At 36.2% G+C, this 23728-nt stretch overlaps 1 protein-coding gene and 1 long non-coding RNA gene across 3 annotated transcripts in view; one reads left to right on the top strand and one right to left on the bottom strand.

Moving 5' to 3' along the window:
* Positions 1-23728, top strand: part of LOC129426492 (guanine nucleotide-binding protein G(olf) subunit alpha) — a 35849-nt gene that overhangs the window by 4452 nt on the left and 7669 nt on the right. Inside the window, exons 1-5 of one of the 2 annotated variants that reach the window (XM_055182851.2) lie at positions 4241-4807; positions 5022-5094; positions 7299-7353; positions 7433-7552; positions 9554-9651. In XM_055182851.2, coding sequence (XP_055038826.1) covers positions 4669-4807; positions 5022-5094; positions 7299-7353; positions 7433-7552; positions 9554-9651 — 485 coding nt within the window. In that variant the 5' untranslated portion in view covers positions 4241-4668. Of the gene's footprint in view, positions 1-4240; positions 4808-5021; positions 5095-7298; positions 7354-7432; positions 7553-9553; positions 9652-23728 lie in introns of those variants that run through there. The other variant, XM_055182850.2, reaches the window with a different exon arrangement.
* LOC141362171 (uncharacterized) lies at positions 22161-23564 on the bottom strand. The gene is made up of 2 exons (XR_012368179.1): positions 23166-23564; positions 22161-22373 (listed from the first exon to the last, which is right to left on the bottom strand). It is a non-coding gene; the product is annotated as an uncharacterized lncRNA (long non-coding RNA).

Raw genomic sequence — 23728 nt, 5'->3', positions numbered from 1 at the left:
TTTATGACAAAAAACAGTTCTAAAACTTTACATTTTAATTTAAAAAAACATTAAATTATATGAAGTAGTGCTGCCTTATTTTTTTTAGGTTTAATTTCACAGAATTCATGATAAATGAATGTATTTTATAAAAATGTCTTAAAACTGGGGCCCCCCTGGCACCATCTCGCGGACCCCCTGGGGGCCCCGGACCGCAGTTTGAGAACCACTGGTATATTATCGATTCCCTATAAACAGATGCTTTCACATTCCCACAAAACTGTGTCACAATAAGTGTAACTACTGGACAGCATACAGTACACACACCTTTATACTCTTATACTCTTTATACGCTTATTTACTCACATTCATGTTATTCGAAACCTATATGAATTTATTTACTCTGTTTAACACACATAACATTTTTTGCTAAATGATGGTAAGCGCACAGTTGACGTTACCCACTGATTTGTTTTTCCTACTATGGAAATCAGTGAAAAGGATCAACTGTGTGGTTACCAGAATATATTAAATGAGCCACAAACTGTAATGTCACTTCATATAATGAGCACTGGTGGTAAGCGTTGGGGTCGGTGTTCATGAAACTATTCAAACCTAATTGGAAAACAAACAGAAATAAAATGTAAAAAAATTTTTTTTATATGAACAGAAAGTTGTGACAACCCACATTAATAGTATAAATCAGTAGAGACTATCCTAATTTTAAACTTCCTAGATACTACATAAGCCTATCTGTTTTGGAAACTTTCCATAGTAAATATTTAAGTATAGCTACTAATTACCATATTTTCAGTGGAGGCCGGTGACTTTTTCTAGGGCACTCGATGCGAAGTTTGTATGTATGTAGCCCGTCATGTGTGTGGTTCCTTTTTTCAAAATATGTGTTCTGCGCATCGAGAGATCCTGTGTGCATCACGTGTTTTGTCAAAATAAGTGCCTGCTGCACATGCATCTTAAGGATTTATGATAAAAGAGACGCTTGCGTTTGCCAGATATAATCTCATGGAGTTTACTGTTAAGGGAGCGTCCTGTGTGTATTTTGTGAACGTGAGCGTCTCTTTTATCATAAACGGTTTTGACGCGTCTGCAGCAGGCACTTATTTTGACAAATCACGTGATGCAAATCGTTCACATGACGCAACAAAATCATATTTTGAAAACTCAAGCAACACACATGACACTCCGAAAACTTATTTTGAATTAGCACCCCTCGGATGAGCAGTCACGAGCCGCCACTGCCATATTTACTACAGTTGAACAATTCAGTATAGTTATTACTACTTTAACAAAGTAACTACTATACAATACGTACTACGATTTATAACAGTTTACTATAGTAAACACTAAGGGGTGGTTTCCCAGACAGGGTTTAGATAAATCCAGGACTAGGCCCTAGTTATATTAAAACATTTAAGTCGTTTTTACAAACAAACCTTACAAATAACAATACTGGTGTGCATCTTGAGACAAAACAATGTCAATAATATATGTCAAGATACGTCAGTGCAAATTGTTTTTAAATTAAGGCAAATAAAATTTTAGTCTGGGACTAGCCCTGTCCGGGAAACCGCCCCTGAATAATTTTTTATATTTGTAGAACATTCATCATAGTGACCACATGAACTGATTATTGATATACAAGATATACATTCTGTAATAAACTTTAAATATTTTTAGTAGTGCTGGGCAAAGATTAATCGCGATTAATCGCATACAAAATAAAAGTGATTTTTGGCATAATATATGAGTGTGTGCTGTGTGTAATTATTATGTATAAATAAATACACACACATTCATGTATGTATTTAAGAAACATTTACATGTTTATATATATTTATTTATATTTTTATATATTCTATATTAAAAAAAAAAAAAAAAATTATATATAAGTAAAACAATTCTGAAATGAATATATGAATGTGTGTGTGGTTAAATATACACAATAATTAGACACAGTACACGCACATATATTATGCAAAAAAGCACTTTTATTTTGTATGCGATTAATCGCGATTAATCTTTGCCCAGCACAAATTTTTAGTATAGGCTACTAATTACAGTATTTACTACAGTTGAACAATTTACTATTATTATTACAACAGAAGCCTACATTAACAAAGTAACTATACCATAGTAAACTGTAGTATACGGTAGTATTTTACAGTAGTAACTTTGTTAATGTAGGCTATATTGTTGTAGTAATAACTATAGTAAATTGTTCAACTGTATTAAATACTGTAATTAATAATAATAAATACAAATATTTAAAGTTTATTACAATATGTATATCTTGTGTATCAATAAGAAGTTGACATGGTCACTATGAGAAGTGCCCTAGAAAAACCTAAATATTTTTAAACATTACCAAAACACTACTGTATACTACAGTTTACTATAGTGAACACTAAATATATTTTATTTTTATTTATAGGATTTTTTCTTATTGATATACAAAATATACACATTGTAATAAACTTTAAGTATAAGTAAAAATATTTAGGTATTTCTAGGGCACTTCTCATAGTGACCATGTAAACTCCTTACTAATTACAGTATTTATTATAGTTAAACAATTCACTATAGTTATTACTATAACAGTATAACCTACATTAAATGGGACATATCATGAAAATCTGACTTTTTCCATTTTTAAGTGCTATAATTAAGTCCCCAGTGCTTGTATTAAAGGAATATTCCATTTTCTTAAAAGAAAAATCCAGATAATTTACTCACCACCGTGTCATCCAAGGTGTTGATGTCTTTCTTTGTTCAGTCGAGAAGAAATTATGTTTTTGAGGAAAACATTGCAGGATTTTTCTCATTTTGATTGACTTTATAGACACCAACAATTAACACTTAACTCAACACGTAACAGTTTTTTTCAACGGAGTTTCAAAGGACTATAAACTATTCCAAACGAGGCATAAGGGTCTTATCTAGCAAAACGATTGTCATTTTTGACAAGAAAAATAACAAATATACACTTTTAAAGCACAACTTCTCGTCTGCAAGATCCGGTTGTGATGCGCCAGGTGACCCCACGCAATACGTCATGACGTCAAGAGGTCACAGAAGACGAACGCGAAACTCCGCCCCAGTGTTTACAAGTGTGTTGAAAGAGGATCGTTCCTACATTGTTGTATGTCAACTGATACTAATGAATGTCTTTGTGTCAGTTTATTGTTAACAATGGTCCGCAAATGTGCGTTTTATATATGTAACACGTGACCTCCCTACGTCACTACGCATTTACGTTAGGTCGCGCTGGACTGGACCTAGACGAAAAGTTGTGGTTTAAAAGAGCATATTTTTTATTTTTCTTGTAAAAAATGACAATCGTTTCGCTAGATAAGACCCTTATGCCTCGTTTGGGATTGTTTATAGTCCTTTGAAACTCCGTTGAAAAAAACTGTTACGTGTTGAGTTAAGTTTTAATTATTGGTGTCTATTAAAGTCCATTAAAATGAGAAAAATTCTGCAATGTTTTCCTCAAAAAACATAATTTCTTCTCGACTGAACAAAGAAAGACATCAACATTTTGGATGACATGGTGGTGAGTAAATTATCTGGATTTTTCTTTTAAGAAAATGGAATATTCCTTTAACTTAGAAAATGTGAATAAATATCAACCCAGTAACTTAGTTTTGCTAAACCATTCTCTGCAAGCATGTGAATAAATAAGTCATTAAAATTTGGCTCCCCTTGTGATGTCAGAAGGGGATAATACCGCCCCTTAATCTGCACTATCCAGCCACAGCACTGCCATTTTGTGCAGAGGACACACACAATAACGGCACATTTTGCTCACACCTACAAAGTGGCAATTTTAACGTGTTATAATAAATTATCCATATTTTATTTTTGGCTAGAACTTATTCTGGGGACACCAATGATATATTTGACATCTTAAAAAAGTCCCCTTTAACAATGTAACTACTATAGAATATTACAGTATGTGTTTTATGTTTGAATAATATTTAGGACCACTTATATATAGACATAGTAAATAATGCAAAAATAAACTATTTAGTAGGCTATTCTTAAGATAAAAATCAGGTCATATAGAAATCACATTTTTATTATCCTACTGTATAATAAAACCTAACTCACTTTGATACTCCTGCAGACTTTAGTCACAGTTCCCACGTCTGTCACGTTTCCCTTTGAATGCTATATATTGTGTCCACGCGCACAGTAACACCGGTTACATCGTAACATCCGCTCTGTTGTTTTGACGTCGGAACGTGCAGGCGATTTAGTTGTAACGGTTTTCCCGGGTTTTTACCGGGTGTCGCGGATAGAGGCAGTGTTGAGTTACAGACCACAGCAGAGACACGGCACAGTATTTCTCTCACACACAGAGAAATACAGCGAGAGAGAGAGAGGGCGAGAGAAGAGACGGGAAGGGCTCCTGGCAGGGGCTCGTAGAGACCCCCAGATCCACATGCAAGTTCATATCCCACCCTACCGATCGATATGTGATCAATCTCATCAATCCCGTCGGCCGAATGACGCCAGATGCTTCGTACATCGTTGACACAGGAAAAGAAAACCTTCCCGCCGGCGACGGAGGATCTGCTTTTTCCTCTTGTTTTTTTATATATACTCTTAATCGGTTGGATATATCATTCGTAAGGATATCACACAGAGCGGGTTTTAGGGTGTAAGATGGGGTGTTTTGGTAACGGTAAAACCGAAGACCAGCGCATCGACGAGAAAACACAACGAGACACCAACAAGGAAATAGATAAACAGTTGCAAAAGGAGAGACAGGCTTATAAAGCCACACATCGACTGTTGTTATTGGGTAAGAGTCCGCGACATCAGGCGTTTTATGTTTTATATAAGCTATACAAGAGACTGTTTTTTTTTTTTCTTCAAAAGCACCATGTTTGACAGCTCAAAATGGCATGACGGATCGCACATATCAAGATCACGCCGTGATACCGAAACTGTACGTGTGTGCATATGCATGTCAGACTTGTTATGTGTTTATTTTATGGCTGTGTTTGCATTGGCAGGGGCTGGTGAATCGGGTAAAAGCACTATTGTGAAGCAGATGAGAATTCTTCACGTCAACGGGTTTAACGCAGAGTGAGTAGACGTTTGCTTTTTATAACATCATTTCTAACGCATATGTAACGCCAAACGCATGTGTATGAGGAGGGCCGTGTGAAAGCAAAGGCATTTGCTGTGTGTTTATGAAACGTGGGCTTCGTAGTGTTCATGATGCACTAGAAATGCAGGTAGGCCTCAGTGTGTTAAAGTTGCATGCTCACTTCCTTAAAAACAAAGCTGGCATGCAGAACAATGCTGTGGTGTGGACCGAAACCTACTTGACTAAGATATGACAGAAATAACCTGAATTATTTTTATGAATGTGTTTTCCTGTGAGAACGCTCTTGGAAGGTGCTTAAAGGTTCTTTAAATAGACATTTCTTTTATACATTTTTATAACCTTTTCTCATTACAAAATTGTTTGGATGTTAAAGGTTTTCTATGGCATTGTAAAGCACCTTAAAGGGATAGTTCACCCAAAAATTATTTACTCACTCTTATCTTGTTACAAATCTGTATCTGATCAAGACGAAGGAAGATATTTTGAGGAAGGTATGTAACCAAACTGTTCACTTCCATAGTATTCTTTTATCCTACTATGGAAGTGAATGGGCCTCATGATCAATTTGGTTACAACATTCCTCAAAATATCTTCCTTTGTGTTCATCAGAACAAAGAGATTTATACAGGTTTGAATTTATGCATTTTTGGGTGAACTATCCCTTTAATAATAGTGTTGCAATCTATTAAAGGGAATATTATAGACGGTTTCAGCAGTAACAACATAAACAAGCGGCTGTCGTGGTCCGCACGTAACTTCCGGTAAACTCTGTTATAAATAACATAACAAAGTTCTTTAAACGTAGTTTATTTATATAACAAGCAAAAAAACCAACACATAGATTACATAGGAAACCAAAACATTTGTTATTTTCGACGGGGCATTTGTTCAAGAGATCAGTTTAGCAACTAGTCAGACCATTAAAAACAACGAAACCGGAAGTAAAGTTCGGATCCAGACGCACGTGTGTCCGATGAAACCGCCTATAGCCAAAACAAAAGTTTTCACCTTCATTTGTCAATATTCTCAATACCATGATGTCCAAACCTGTATGCAAATATATTTTACAGGAAACAAAAAATGTGATATTTTTTTAAAGAATCATCATGCTGGTCTTTCTTATCACTACAGTCCATTTCAACTGTACACAAGGACTATTTTAATATTTTGTAGTAAACTATTTTTTTAATCCAAAACAACTTTTTTTATCACTGACTATGTTTACATGCACCTTTGTCAATCCGAGGGAATTTAATCCGATTGCAGGTTACGACATGCACCCTAAACATTGCAATCCGAACCAAACGGCCCGGGTTGCCAGATTCCCTTATCAAAACCAGCCCAATGGACATTCAAAACTATTCCATAAGCATCCCAATGACTATTCACAGCTAGAATACTAATAACTAATAAACAAAATCTTTTTATTTTTAACCCACAGAAAAAAATAAACTCGTTAAAACAGTTTAAAAGTACCCCAAATCTAAAGCAGAGGACTTGGCAACGCTGCACACAGCATTTCTCATTGAGTTCATGCTTTACTTCTGGATAAATGTACAAAGTTGAGTTGGAGAAAGTTGTTCTTTAGAAGTTTTCAGATATAGTCCAAGAAAACACACTTTTCGATAGACACAATGCTATTTTATTGCTTTATGTAGCCTAATGTTATGCAGAATGTACAGCGTGTGACCCCATTACCTTAATAATGCGCGTTGCCTTGCCATTGCACGTTTCTGTGATGAGAATCATGTGATACGTAAATAAGAGGTAAATATAAGACATCACATTAAGCACAATTCTTCTGCGCATGTGCACGAGGTATTTTTGCATCCAATTGAGAAAATACTATGATTCACGCGTTTACATGCATACTTTTCTCCTGATGATCAGGATCAGGGATCGGACTGCACCACCCCTTTCAATACGATCGAAATTAGCATTTGATCAACCTCAATAGTATTAAAATTTATATGAAGGCTTTTTAATCCGATTGAGCCATCAATACGATTACAAACGGATTATTTGGTTGCATGTAAACGTAGCTACTGTGTGGGATTCGAACCCACAATCCTATTGAGCTACCTGAGCCCTTTTCATGATTGTCGAAATTATGATTGTTTTTTATGTGAAACCAGATTGTGTATTTGATTAATTCCTTCATTTACATTTTCACACGCAGAGAAAAGAAACAGAAAATTCAAGACATTCGTAAAAATGTGAAGGATGCCATCGTGGTAAGTGAGCTATTCTTCTCTTTATTTTTGCTTTTTTTTTCTACGTTGCTCTCATTGCTGGTCATTCTTTCATTTCCAGACCATAGTGTCGGCAATGAGCACTTTAATACCACCCGTTCCGCTTGCTAATCCGGAGGACCAGTTTAGGATCGACTATATCAAAAGCATAGCTCCACTTTCTGATTTCGATTACACGCAGGTAAGAAACCTCATTTTCATAATTTACCCAAGCTGCTTTGAATGACATTTGAATCTTTGTACGCGTTCACGCGAAAGCTACGGCTACTTTGGTTGAGGTCACCCCCGGATGGTTTTTGAACCGTTTCCTTATATAGTTCACATGCAAAGCTTTGTGCGATTTTATTCCAAATGTACTTGGATGTTTTTGTGGTGTCGGCTGATAGTTTGAATATAGTTTGTCACTTTGGGGGTAGAACGTATGATGACTTCCATGACTTTTTGTGTGTTTGTGATTTAAACACTTATAAATATTGTATTATATAGGTTTTTATTTATTTATTTAGAAGTTAAGACACTGAGGATTAAAACAATGTCAGATTTTGTCATTAGTATGGTTGACAAGCTTCTCATTTTAGAAATCTTTTGCGAACATTTCTTTCTTAACATTTAACATTGTGAAAGTGGGTTTGATAAAGATGATGATTTAAAATGGAAAAGTCTGTAAATTGCACATTTTCTGCTTAAGTAGTCAAAATATTGTCCATCTGATACGCACATTGTGTTAATGTTTTTGAACTAAAGTGGGCTGTTTGTGAATAGGGTTTGAAACATTAGATTAGGGCTACTAATGATAACTTGCTACTAGATGTGATCTATTATATACGATATGTCATGATTTAGGTTTGTAAAGTAAGTTTGAATTATAATGAAGTATATTTAAAAAATAAAAGTAATTTATTTAACATGCATGTGCAATCTGCATCAAAACTTTGACTATACACAACTTTTTAAAGCATAAAACTCATTTAGAAATTGCAAACCATTTCTGTATGTGTATTGCGAAATCCCCATTTGCAATTATCCCAATATATCTTTTAGATTAACAGACAAACAGACGTACAAAAGAATTTGGCCAGTTCAGAGAGAGTAACATGACAACTTTCAAAGAGTCACATGATGGATTTGGAGCCGTGCTGTCCTGGAGTTTTAATTCCATCACGTTCTGTGTTCGGGATGAACTGATCCCAGAGTTGTGTCTCAATCGAGCTGACGCTTTCTTGTAGCATTCCCATTGTTTCTGTGCTGTCTGAGATGTTTGTTACTGTTAACCTTTGCACAGTAAATGTTGGAGCTGGTGTGGAGAGACAGACGCTGTGCTTTTTGCTTTGTATGGCAACAAAAGATTTCACAAGAAGTCTTGTTATAATCGAAAGGTTAAATTAAAAAACTGTTACTCGCACGTTACTGTTTTTTATGTTGCTAAATTATTGTTTTATCCTAAATTTGATCTTTTTTTAAAGAATTAATGGCAAACATCTACATTTTCTCATGAATTAAAGTTTTTGCTGAATGTTTGTACAGTTGCGTTCTAAAAACAGGAGCAGGCTTTTAACGAAAAGATAAACAAGTAAAAAAAAGTTAGATAGTAGCAATAGCTCTAAAAGCTGCTATTTCTTATACTTAAATACTTATAAAGTACTCTAATGAAGTTTCTTTTCCACACCGGTCAAAAGTTTGAAATCACTTTATTTATATTTTTATGTGTATTTATATTTTTTCACATTGCAGAATATTAGTAAACTTATCAAAATTATTGCATAACACACATGTAACTAGTATAGGTATTATGTTGTGACCAAAAGTATCCAAAATAAATCAAAACTTTTATCATTTGATGTGTTGTCACCCTTTGCCTAGAAATTGCACAATCGTAGTCGCTTCATTTTGTTTAAAATGAATAAAATAAAATTTAAGGATTATTCTTCAATATTCAGTCTTTTTTTAAATAAAATTTTAGTTTTGTAATAAAATCAATGAATTTTTTTTTGTTTCCAAAAATTATCTCAAACATTTAAGCACACTTCAGATTAAAATATTTTTAAGACCACGGTTAACATTTCAGTCAGGTGATTGAAAACTTTTGATCGGTAATGAAAGTTGCTAACTATTATTTCTGCAATGCAAATGCAACGTTGTGTTGTTATAAATGCTTTTTTGAACACATTTGTTTTCTTCGCAGGAGTTTTTTGACCACGCAAAGAAACTCTGGGACGACGAAGGAGTGAAGGCGTGTTACGAGCGCTCCAATGAGTACCAACTAATCGACTGTGCGCATTAGTGAGTATCAGCGCTTAAACTCTACCTGAAACTCAGCCGAACAATATATCAGGTTTTATTATTTTAATGCAGACGCTCCACTTCGTTGCTTGGTTCAACGGGTGATGCTACAGGATAATGCTGTTAGTTGATCGGTTTGGATGAGTATTTGTGTCAGGTAGGAAGGAGCGAGGAGGTGCTCGGGTCACGAGAGTCGGTCAGCAGCTTTGTTGAACACAGATATCATCAGTATCCAGTGTGGTGCCTGACACATAATGGCGACTGTTGTCTGTTCATCAGAGAAAAGCCTGGAGAAACTCGACAGACACCCTGCTGCTCTGAATACAGGCTTGCTTTCTTTTTTACAATACAGAGAATTCTTCTGTTATACAACTTTTAAGTCAATATATGCTCAGATATGTTTGCCGTGATCCAGGTTACTCCGTGGTTGGGACGGTATTTGTGTTTGTTTGAGAATGCTTCACACTTTTTAGTCTTAATGAAATGATTTATTAGCATTATGTGGAAATCTGGTTGATTTAATAGACGTATTGTTAGGTACAAACTTTATTTAGTTGTGATTCGCTATTGGTTTGGCGATATAAAAGCTGTAGATTTTAGGAATTGGCACGAGTACTCGATTGCTCGAGTGTAGCATCGATGATCGATCATGAAAACGATGATCATGTGGGTTTATTTATTTATTTATTATGGCTATGGCGGCATTTGGATGGCTGGTTAGCATCTACAAGCGCATCTGATAGTAAAGACTGGGTCTGGGGATGCGTGTTTGACGTCGTGTCGAGCTACGCAGACCGTCGTATGACATCAGTTACGTTACCATGCGTGATTCAAAAACAAACGGAATTTGTTTTTGATTTTCGGAAATACAGTCAGTCAGGTGCAAAATGTACAGCGCCGTCAAAAGTTCAATGGGTTATCATCTCATATTTAAATATCAGGAGATACCAGAGAGCCATACTATCATTACATCTTGAACAGGTAAGGGATGACGACACAACACAGCTAATCGCTAAAATGATAGCAAAAGACTTAAAGCTGGTTAATGTTATGAAGCTTGTGCTTTGACTGGACGTGTTTGAAAGCGCGCTGTTTATGATGCACATCCACAAAGGGAGTTAAACTTTCTACATAACTTAGTTGAAAACTTAGTTGAAGTCTTGCATTTTATGCAGATAGATGCACGTTGTACATTTATGTTGTGTAAAGGCTTAATAATATGTAGAGTGCGTCATGTAGAAAGCGCTTCGGTTTGTGTTTATTAACTTAACCCTTTAGTTTCACTTCATCACGCAGCTATTCCTGTAAGGGGTTTCTTTTAAAAACATTTAATTCATTAATAGTCTAGTATGTGTTTATTGTTCTCTCATAGTTTCTTCAAAATTAAGTTTTATTTGAGTGTTTTTAATAAAAATATTTTCATTTTCCCCATGACGTGTACGCCCCGCCCCTTGGATTGCCCCGCCCCCAGTTAATCGAGTACTCGTTCTTCAGACCTATGGATTAATCGAAATGAAAAAATGACATAAATGCACATCTCTAATAGATTTACTGTACGTTGTATGAATAATGTGAGTGATGTTCATGTGTCGTGGGTGATTGCTGAGATGTTTTGAGTGCCTGTCCCGGGATCAGTGTGGTTGCTTAACAGAAGAGATGCAAACCGTAAGAGTCTTTATGTTGTTGTTGGAGATCCAAAATATTTTTTTTATACTTTTGATTGCTTTGAAGTAGCAGCACTTTATAACAGCACAGTTTTTTTTCCTTAATAAGTTTGTTGATTTTGAGTGATCAGGCAACTATAAATATTCAAGTGGGGTTTTTTTGTTATACAAAAACCTTTTTAAAACACGTTAAATGCCACATCGGGTTATTTTAGTTAAATAAATCCAACTTCCCAACTTAATCTCCTTTTTTTTTGCGATACTGTTATATCTTAATGCTGTCAGTTTGTACTTTATGGCCACGTAAAACATTTAATGAATGTTATTAATAAATCAGGAACTGACCCATTGAAATTGAGAGGGCAAGTGCCCCCTTACATTTTTGAGCAAAGTGGATTTTGCATACAACCTCAAAATCAATGAAGCATCTTTTCATCTGTTACTTTGTTTCATGTGTAAAATATGATCACTTCACTGTTTATAATCACTTGCTTTATTCTGGAAGCAATGAATTATCCAAATCTAGATGCAACAGCGCTGGCGCCATCATTGTGCACGGTCACGGATTATTAACTGTGTACAAAGATGATAGTTCAAAGTCAATTTCTTATGTTTATATCTACATTCACCCCTAGAGGTGGCGCGAAATCAAATAAAAAAATTAGGGATGCACCGATATGGACATTTTGGCCGATACCGATAACCGATTATTAACATTAATTTACACAAAATGAACTAACATGCATAACTGTATTGTTAAAAATAAATTGTTCACTGTTTGTTCGTTTTAGTTAATGCATTTACCAATGTTTTCTAATGCAACTTATATACCAATAGCTGTTTATATGCTAGTTTTTAAAAATGATGTGCTTTCAAAGCAATCAAATAAATGACAAAAAATGAAATTACGATTACAGCATTACATTTAGATCCAATTTTGTTGCATTAAATGTTTCTTTTTATTCATTGTTTGTGAAGTGTCGATCATTACAGACCATCACAGACATAACGCGACCGTTGAGCGAGTTGCGTAAAATGGCAATAAAATCATTCCTTAACGCTTATCAGAATATGCCGTATAAAAGGTTTTGATGTTTAATTGCCATTAATAATTGTGATTACAGTATGAAAGGTAGCGCCCTTAAAAAAATTGGTGCATGCCGACCCTGGGGATGCAAATATTCGTCCAATTATTATTTTACTGTTATGTTCCCTCGCCAATATTATAAATCCATTTAGTTATGTCTGTGCTCATGTTGCAAGCCACAAGCCCTTTTAACACACAGATTTCCAAAATACACTGATAATGTGTCCCAGAATCGTTTTTGGTTTATTCACACCGCCAGTGATTTTCATAAAGATTTCGTAAATTTTGTGACATCAGGATGTGACGTGTAATATAATTGTAATCGTGCACTTAAGTTTGCTTATTATCTGTGTTTTCTTTCTCGAGAAATTAGTGATGCACCGAAATGAAAATTCTTGGCCGAAACCGAAAACCGAAAAAAGGAAACCAAGGCCGAAAAACCGAAACCGAAACACAGAAATAAATTATTATGCCAATTATTAGTACAATTGCATTCATTGCTATCACTGTGTACTAACTTTACTAGGGGTGTGTGACGGATAAAAAAACTCACAGTTCGGATCACATTACAGTTTTTGAGGCACAGATCAGATTATTTTTCGGATCAGCAAAAAGCAGGTGGGAAAAATCTAATAAACAATAAAGAAATTGCAAACATTTATAAAAGAGAACAAAGTTGTACATTAATAAGGTCTGAAATTAGCATTAGGTACAGAAATCAAATTAAATTAATCATAACACAATACATTAAATATATTATTATTATTTAGAGCTATTTGTCTCTTTGTCATGGGTTGTTTGATCAACATTAATGACACAGACTTAAGTAGGTTAATCTGACTGTAATCTATACAGACATAAACAAATGTTTTTATTAGAAAAAGAATACTGTGGAGAGAATTTTGTTTATATGTGCCCTGTCAATAACAGAGAGAATTTATGTTTGCTTGTTTTTTTTTAAACGTGTCTCTATTCAAATTATTACTCTAGTGCAGCACTGATTTGGAGACATTTACAGTACATTAAAACATTAGGATAGGTGAAGAAAAGAAACCGATCCACCATTGCAAACACAGTTTAGAACAAACAACAAGACAACAAAGAACAGGAATCAAACAATATGGTAACAAACATGCTCCACAGCTTTCTGTTTATGGATGAAATAAAATTAAAGAAGAAAAACGATAGTATGTGTGCAAATGCTGTCTATTTCCTTTGTATAATTGTTTGTAGTGGAGTGTCCTGTCTAAATATTTTCACGCGCATGCGATGTTGTACGCGGACTGTACGCGCACTGTCCGTGCGGTCTCAAATTTTGGGCTGCCGGCCGTGGACCCTCCTGATGACGAAAATGATGGCGCGCATACGCGGACGTCCCTAGTATACTTTCGGCTTTAAGGGCACTTCAACGCATGCATATACAGAGACTGATGGTGAATCCCAAACAGCGCAACAGTCGCTCCACATAAAAACGTTACGTTGTGTTTCATTGCTTTATTCGCCAAATGTACGTTAATGGATTACAGTAAGAGACACATAGCGCGACTCTCTCTAAAGTTTACACATCAAGACATTCTTAATCTTTGCAGACGCGTGCAAACAGCTGGACCCTGAGTGAAACCTGCTTGAGCACGAAGGGGAGGGGTGGGAGACGACTGATCACCGTGAGGCTGAGTGAATCCCAAGCGCTAGCGCACAGATGAAAGGGGCGCGGTTGACATTCATTTTCGGTTTACATTTTCGGCTGGATTTTTTATTTCGGCCCGAAACCGATAATGCCATTTTCGGCCGAAATTTTCGGCGACCGAAATTTCGGTGCACCCCTACGAGAAATCATCGCGTATCGTATCATTAAGCTGACGAACGATCTCGGCTTTAGCACGGATAGTAAAGAGCTTCCTGGTCTCTGCTTCATTCCAGTTTGCAGACACATCTTTCTTTTAAAACCTCTAAACAAAGGCTGAACGATAACTATGTGGTTGCGACTAAACATGCATCATCATTGCGACGCGCCCCTTACGGTATTGTTCCTCCATCTCGTCACACAGGGTGCGTTTCGGGACCGATCCCGGCAATTTAACCAAGTACTGATCTCCAGATCAGTCTCGTAATCGATTTTATTTTCAATTTTCAATTTTCTTAGGGGTTCAGATGGTCAGGTTCTCTTATCAATGTACTGTTTTAATGGTTTGCCAAATTTTGTAAAAACTTGTTTTAAACATCACAGTGGAAACATTAACATCTGATACTTTGAAGTTAGTAAGACATGCAAAACGTGTTCAAACATTGTTCAGCACGAACTGGAAAAACTATTTTAAGGTTACACTCCCTAACTGATATTAAAAGTCTGTTTTGTTGTGTCTGTGGCTTTTAAACCGTATTCAGTGTGACCTGTGAGATCATTTCACCATCCCTCGTGATTGTGGGACATCTGTCTGCGTTTGTTTCTCTATTGTGTGTCTAGTTCAGGATTATAAATAGAAAAAGAAACTGGCTCGCACCGCAGCCGAGAGCTCGCCAGCGTTTAAACCACAGAGACGCAGACAACTGCGTGCTTGTGCAAAGGAGGGCCGCTGACATCACGCTGCTGGAAAGATGGTACGGCTCAAAGAGAGACTTTTTGAGAAACGTTGAACTCGCCAGTCCGAGCGAAAGCTCCCAGTTGTGCGCGCAGGCTGTATGGAGATTGCGGTCGGGATGTCTGCCCCCCTCCGCACCCTCCACTGCTGCTTATGTAAAGGAACAGAGCAGCCGCCAGCCGGGCCAAGCAAGAGCTATTTTTAGCCCGGCACTGCAGAGCACTCACTGGCGGAGGGCGTCACGTGTTTGTGCGCGCCGCCGAATCAAAGGGAGTATCCCGGCAATGCGCGTAAACAAAGGAAGGTCAGAAAGAGAAGGTGAGGCACAGAAAGGGCTCGCGCGCGTGTGTGTGCGCGCTTATACACATTAGGCCCTTATAAGTGCTTCAAGGGGAAGAGCATTCATTTATAAGCAAAGATTCTCTCTCTCTTGCTCGTTCGTCCTGCCGTTTTTGCATAGATGCACAAACAAACAGGCACACGTGCAGCTGATAAAAATAGCAACAGATTATAAAGCCGTTTTTAGCATCCGGGACTATTTCAGAGAAATTCGTCAGCGTTCAGGAGAAAATAGAAATGCTTAAAACCTCAAAACCAGTAGTGATTTTAAAACCATCTTGGCATTGTATTAATTACAGCTTATGGTTAAAATCCTTGCACAAATTTGTTACGTGTATGAGACCTTAAACTTACTTATGCTTTTATATTTAAAACTATAAGAAACAAGCTGTTTTAAAAGATTCATCTTTTAATTAAACAACAAGGGTTAAATATCAGATTTACATTTATGGATTTGGCAGACGCTTTAATTCAATAACACAATATATATTTGTATCGGTATGTGTGTTCCCTGGGTTCAAACCCATGATTCTTTGCGCTGCTGATTCAATTTACAGGATTAGATATTTAATATAAGATGTAAGAATTGTTTTCTTTTTATTTACACCCAAACCTCAATCAACACGTAAATGATACACAAATTGATATTATTAGATGCTTTACCAGTATCATGTAAAGCAGTGGTTATCTAACTTTTTCGGCCCTCCTTCAGGGTTCCCACGGGTCCTTGAAATCCTTGAAAGTTTGTGAATCTGGGGGAAATAATTCAAGGACCTTGGAAGCTTTTAAAAATAAACATACATAAATACAGGTCATTGAAAGTGCATGAATCTATTTTAAGTTTTCTGGGAAAAAAATCTATATTATTCCCTGTGTAGTGTAGGATAATATACAAAAATTTCTAGCCTTTTAAGCACACGTGCTAAACTGTTTGCGTTAAATGCTTATATATTCTGCATGCGAATGTTGATTCATGCCAAAATGCTTTTTTTGCATAGTTGTGTTTGACACATGAAAACATCTCGGGTTACGAATGTAACTTTTGTTCCCTGAGAAGGGAACGAGACACTGCGTCTCCCTTGTCATACTTCCTGCGTCCCTGTAACGCCGTCTTTGGCAATATTTCAGATAGCGATATACTTCCTGACTCCCGCGTCACCCTGTCTTTGTCGTTAAGCCTCACCATTGGTTGAATTTAATATACACATTCAGACGCACTTAGCCCTGGAGGCGTCCCCAAAGTGTCACTGCAGTGATGCAGCGCGAGTTCCCTCGAAAGGGAACTGTATCAATGTATCTTAAAAGGTAACACAATGTAACCTTGCTCTCACTTGAAATGCGTCCCCACATTTAGTCCTTGAATTTGAGGATATTGGATCGGGAAGTCCTTGAAAGGTCCTTTAATTTGAAGTTAACTAAGGTGTGGGAACCCTAAAAGTCGTGTTTGGTGCATCCCTCCATGGCCCTCAAAAGAATATTTATGACACAAAACATTTTAAAACTTACATTATAAATTGGTTGGTTAGTATCCTTATTTTTCTGAGGTTTAATTACACAGAATTTATGATAAATTAATGTATTTTATAAAATGTCATAAAACTGGGTGCAGTGGCCTCTAGTTTGAGAACCACTGATTTAAGGGGATAGTTCACCCAAAAATGAAAAAATGGTCTTTATTTAACCACCCTCAAGTTGTTACAAACCTGTATGAATTTCTTTAAAGAAAAAAAGCATTTGTAATCAAGCAGGAAACAGGAGCACTATTGGCTTCCATAGTAGGAAAGAAAAATACTATGGAACTCAATGGTGCTCATAAAAGGTTTGGTTACAAAGTATCTTCATTTGTGATCAGCAGAACAAAGATATTTATACAGCTTTGATGATAGTTCGTTTTTGGGTGAACTATCCCTTTAAAGTACACAGTACATGAATGACTGTGCATGATAAATCTTCCATTGAGACCTGCACAGGCATTATCCTGCACCATAACGTGACTCGATCTGACCAGCACTGCCACATTTTAACATCAAACTCAACCCGAGCCTAAAACTTTCTTCTTTTATTTCAGTTCCTCTATTGATATGTGAGCCAAACCACACAGGCCGCACGATATTGCAAAAAACGTGTTGTGCGATGACTTGCTAAATAATGTGATAAGTGATATAATGATGCTTTAAATTTGTAAAAATAAAATGTATTTAAAAACTGTAAATGATAATTAAAAACATGCATGTTTCACATTCTTATCTCTGCATCGACCTAAAAATTGCACATAAGTTTTTAAGTATTAAAATTAGAGATTAGGGTTCCCACGGGTCCTTGAAAGTTTGTGAATCTGGGGGAAAAATTCAAGGCCTTGGGAAGTTTTTGAAAATATACATACATAGATACAGGTCTTTGAAAGTGCTTGAATCTATTTTATGGAGTTTTCTGAAAAAAATCCATATTCCCTGTGTAGTGTCGGATACTATCATAAAAATTCTAGACTTTTTAAGCACACGTGCTAAACTGTTTGCTTGAAATGCTTATATCTTCTGTATGCGAATGTTCGAATGTGATTCAGCCTAAAATGCTTTTTTGCATAGTTGTGTTTGACACATGAAAAAGTCTCGGGTTACATATGTACATTAACTGTTGTTCCCTGAGAAGGGAACGAGACGCTGCGTCTTCCTTCCCATACTTTCCGCGTCCCTGTAACACCGTCTTTGGCAATATTTCAGATAGCAATATACTTCCTGGCTCCCGCATCACCCTGTCTTTGTCATTAAGCCTCACCATTGGTTGAATTTGATATACACATTCAGACACACTTACCCCTGGAGGCGTCCCCAAATTGGCACCGCAGTGACACAGCTTGAGTTCCCTCAAAAGGGAACTGTAACAATGTATCTGAAAACATAACACGATTTAACCTTGCTTTCACTTGAAATGTGTCCCCACATTTAGTCCTTGAATTTGAGGGTATTGGACCTGGAAAACCCTTGAAAGGTCCTTGAATTTGAAGTTAACTAAGGTGTGGGAACCCTGGAGAGGAACCAATATGACATTTTTCAGATACTGATAGCCAATAATTCAGACTGATGTCTGCCGATGCTGATAGTATAACTTGGATTAATTTAACACTGAAGATAACATTTTCTGAATGTTATTCATTCATATAATAACCATTAATATTGAACATTAAACTAGTGATGTTATTTTGTCATTTTCTATACACAGATCTTAAATTCATTGCATTTTCTTGTTTTCTTTCGATATCGGCCATGACTATAGGCTGTTTTTAAACTATCGTCCGATAACCAAGTGAAAAAAAATGGCTTTTATCGTCCGATACCCATTATTGGCTGATATATCTGTGCATCTCTAATTTAAATCATTCAGTTATTGCAAACTTTTGCTATATGTGTATTGCGATGGTTTTTTGGTACATCTTGCTGCCCTTCGACACATACACAAGTTTAGTTAAACAAGTTTTAAAGTTAAATAACAGATATTTGTTTATATTTTGAACACATGCCCAAACTCGAATCAAACAATATATGATAGGCAACCGAAGCTGAAAGCTGTGCGTATTATGTTTTGAAATGTTTGTTGAGAAGAAAAATTTGCATAGTTTTTATCTACACTTAAAGGGACAGTTCACCCAAAAATGAAAATTTTGCCATCATTTACTCCTGCTCATGTTGCTTTAAAACATGTATGAGTTTTTTATTTTTATTTTGATGAACACAAAAGAAGATATTTTAATATAAATGATTGTAAGCACACAGCTGCCGTAACCATTGACTTCCATAGTAGGAAAACAAATATTATTGAAGTATTGTGATAAATGATAAAAAAGATATTTTGTTAAATGATTGTAAGCACACAGTTGATGGTACCCATTATATTCCATCATATTTGTTTTTCCTACTATTGTAGTCAATGGTTACAATCAGCTGTGTGCTTACCATCATTTATCAAAATATCTTCTTTCGTGTTTATCAGAAAAAAATGAATTCATTCAGATTACATGAGGATGAGAAAATGATGACAGAATTTTAATTTTTGGGTAAACTATCCCTTTAAGAGCTGTAATGTCTTTTTTTTGGTTGTTTTAAGTTACAGGGTAATGTTAGAGCTCCACTAATCTTCTTGAACATCTGATATGCCGCTCCTATAAACCTTCAAAGCTATTGAAGTTAGTAGGACATGCAAAATGTGTTCAAACATTTCTCATATTGTTCAGTGTAAACTGGTTCAACTGGTTTTGGAAAGACTCCAGGTGCAGTTTCCCTGTGGTTTCTGATCTTAAACAGTGTACACAGTGGCCATTGAGTTGAATCTGATTATCTTATCTACCATACAACACATTCAGAAGATGTCTCACAAAAACCATCATGATATGTTATTTACAACTGGGGGAGAGATGAAATAAAGCATTTAAATAAAGCACAAGCCTTTATAAAGACTTTGATGAGCCATGATATGGTTGAGAAGGTTTGTTTGGTCAACGTGCAGGTTTTGTTTTTATCCTACGGTCAACCTATAAACTAAAGTTTATTTTGCTCCACGTGATTCAACCTAAAGAATTTGTTTGGATTGTTTGACCTTCGTGTCCTACGGTAAACAACTTGTACGTGCAAAAGCGCTCAAGGTGGTGACTTGGCATCTCGTCCTTACACATACTGTACTATAACAACTGTTGACTGATAGATACCCTGACCACATCCAGTCTTTCTCCTACACATAACATCCACTAATGCACATGATGCCTACATACTGTATACTTCTCAAGAGAAACAGAGGGCTGTCACTCAAAGATCACAGATCAATGCGCTTCAGTTAGGGTGGAGATCTTCATAACTCAATGAGGTTTACTGCAGCAGGACAGACATGCGCCCTCTGGAGGTCAATGCTGGAAGTACACCAGCAGTGTGGATCGCAAAAAAAAAAGTATATTTCATTGCTACACTGCAAAAAATAATTTTCAAGAAAAACATTTCTTAGTATGTTTGTCTTGTTTTCAGTAAAAATATCTTAAAATTCTTAAATTAAGATGCTTTTTATGATGAGCAAAACGACCCAAGAAAATAAGTCTTAGTTTTTAGACCAAAAATATTAAATTTAAGTGATTTTGTGCATAAAAACAAGCAAAAAAAAAAAAATCTGCCAATTGGGTAAGCAAAAAAAATCTTGAACATTTTTCTTAAACACAAAATTCAAGAAAAATTTGCTTACCCCATTGGCAGATGTTTTGCTTGTTTTATGCACAAAATCACTTAAATTTGATATTTTTGGTTCTAAAAACTAGACTTATTTTCTTGGGTCGTTTTGCTCATCAAGAAAAAGCATCTTCATTTAAGAATTTTTAGATATTTTTACTGAAAACAAGACAAAATACTACTTTTTCTTAAAAATAATTTTTTGCAGTGTAATATGTGGAAATACAGAGGTGATGTATGATTGCAGATACATTTAGTTAACAAAGTCATGCAGTTGTGCAATATATTTTAATAATTTGCAAGTCATGATTTTCAATTACATAAGGCACTTTTAACAGAAAATACTACGTTGTTATGGCCTGTAACATCCATGACAATCAGTCCTTCCAGAAAAACGCGGAGTTTTTTTGTGATTGTTGCAGGCAAAAATCCTCGATTTTGCGGCAAGTTTTCTTAAAAAATGCGATGGAATATGCGGGATATTTATGCAATTTATGCGATGGAATTGCGGGAATTTGCGAAAATTGCGGAACTTGCAAATACTGCAGAAACTTGCAAAAGCAGCAATGATGTTCACGTCACATAATCACGTCACTTCATAACGCTCCCATGGCAATAGAGGACACGGCTGCGCTTTTGGGAAGTAAATGCAACATTTTTCAACTTTCTGCTAATATATATGTGACTTTTTGCTACGAAAATGCGGAGATTATGAAATCATGCATCCCCCGCATATTTTGTGTGCGGAAATATGTAATTAATGCGGCGAAAGTGCGTCGTATTTGGAAAAAATGCAGCCCAAATATGCAGACTTTGGCTGATTATGCAATATATCGCGCGATCGCACAATCGCGTTTTTCTGGAGGGACTGGACAATGTTGAGTAAAGAGCATTTTTTTTACAACTTCCCAGATTTTCTGACCTCCTCACTCACTTTCTTCCAAGCAAGATCCTTATTTGATCCCGTTTCTAAAAAAGTACAAAGATGTATCGCACACGTCTGGGTGTCCACATACAGCGACGATGATTTTGTCCTCCATTATTGTTTTGTATTTTTTCCTCTGCTCGCTACATAGTAATAACGTCACTACTAAAGCAAGCTCTTGATTGGTTAACCCTCTGGGGTCCGACCATTTTGGGACACTGTTAGAGGTTCTGACATGCTCTTACATTTGGTCTTTTTTCAGTTGCTTTAAAACATAATAATGGCAAGTGTCTCATACCACTGTGTTCAGCACAAACTGGGCTAAAATATTATATGAGCTACATGTATGTACATGTTTGTATTTTTGAGAGAAAAAGGTTTATGCGTGGTTTTTAAAAAAGCAAAAATTTTAAGTCACTGATATAAGTCCACAAAACCCATACTAAACATGTTTTAACAAGACTTTCCTAAACAGAATCTAGTAGTCTAGAGTTTTTTCTTTAAAATGATGTGAAAATCATCCTGCCTACTTATTCTCATAAACCAATATATTGATTTAGAAATTGTAAGACACTTTTTGTTAAGAGGGGCCGTATGCGAGAAGGATTGATTGACAGCTAGCAAACAAAGGCTCGCATAATGAGCTGCATAATGAGCTGCATAATAATGAGGCAGGAGGGAACTACAGTAAAGAATGTGAGGACAAATGAACATGTTTGTTTGAGGTTTATTAAGAAGTTAACAATATAATCAAAATAGAAATGAAGGTCAGTAGGACCCTATTCAAAAACTTAACTTGTATAAGAAACTGATAAACAACAGAGCTGTAAACTTCATGTGGCTCATGTTACCATACAACTTTATGTCCAAAGAGTGTGAATATGTTTTTCCACTTCATAGTTTACTGATGAGAGGGATGCAGACCTGTAAGAGAGTTATGAACAGCTGTTAGCATAAATTGTTCACAGAAATACCCTTACATACATAACTGATGGGTAAATGATAGCACTTGTAACGGTGGTCGCCTAAACTCAATTTACTCAATATACTGTATAAAAAAACTCGGCCTAGGCGGGTTTCGAACTCGGGTCTACCACGTGGCGGCCTAACGCACTACCGCTGCGCCACCATTTGGTCACGTGATTTGCGTCTTTCACACACCTAGGTAGACTGGCCAAGGTAAATTTATAATTTAAAAAAAAAGGTGAGTCTCCGTGTAAACAACGCGGAGCTCATAATAAAACGGTGTCGTGTGTAAAGCGCAATGTATGGAATGCGTTGCATGTAAACAATATCATATTACAGCAGATCCCCCCAGTGCAGCATTACTCAAAGTTGCCACGAAGGATACGAAAGTGTCTACTGTACAGCATGTAACAATGAAATCCGCCATTACGTGATCACGCGTACTCGTTTGTAAATAAGCATGTAAACATGGAATCATATTAACTTACAGCACACACTTAAAAGACACAGCAGTGCATCATTACTCAAAGTTGCCACGAAGGATACGAAAGTGAATAACTGTGTCTAACACTGTACAGCAAACAATGAAATCCGCCATTACATGATCACGCGTAAGTTACTCGTTTGTAAACAATGCGAACGTTTTTCAATCCGAAGCGTGCAGTCTGTTGAGGTTGCTTATGTAGGCTGAACTGCACAAGCCATAACATATTACATGATAGCAAATATAAATGAAGACAAATGACTTACAGTTTCTTCAGGAATATATCCGCCTCCATTGCGCCTTCCATTGTTCTTCTTCTTAGGTAACGTTAAAGATAAACGCTTCTCTTCCTCAATGTCCAGACATAAATGAAGATATTCCTCACGTGTGTGTATAAAGTTTATAATCCAAACATGCGCTAAAGTCTTTAAATCTGATCAAACTTTACGCTTTGCTGGTTTGAACAGCTCGTCTCTTCATTACCATGTCAACAGCGTGTGGGCGTGACCGCATTAGAGATAATGAGCTCAGTCAGGAAAAACGGTACTCTCTTTACTTCAATGCAGATTATATAAACAGGAAATATTTGTTTTTGATAATAATCAGCTTGTTTAAAAGTAGACATTTCAGGCTTTCTTTGGATATGTGTATTATGTTTGTGTGACGAGTATTCGCGGAGTTTCAACTAATTTTTGTAACGTGATTTGAGAGACAGCTGGCGGAGACAGAAATGTCTGAATGAGCACCCTGTTTATTTTCTTTATTTGACAAAAACACAAAGATCTGTTGTTATTGTGAATGTACACTACTTAAAGAGGACCCTTCAGAG

Source organism: Misgurnus anguillicaudatus, chromosome 25 (assembly GCF_027580225.2).
Source record: "Misgurnus anguillicaudatus chromosome 25, ASM2758022v2, whole genome shotgun sequence".
In the NCBI taxonomy this organism is placed as follows: domain Eukaryota; kingdom Metazoa; phylum Chordata; class Actinopteri; order Cypriniformes; family Cobitidae; genus Misgurnus; species Misgurnus anguillicaudatus.
Note: the sequence above shows the minus strand (reverse complement) of the source record. Positions and strands in the feature narration are given on the sequence as shown.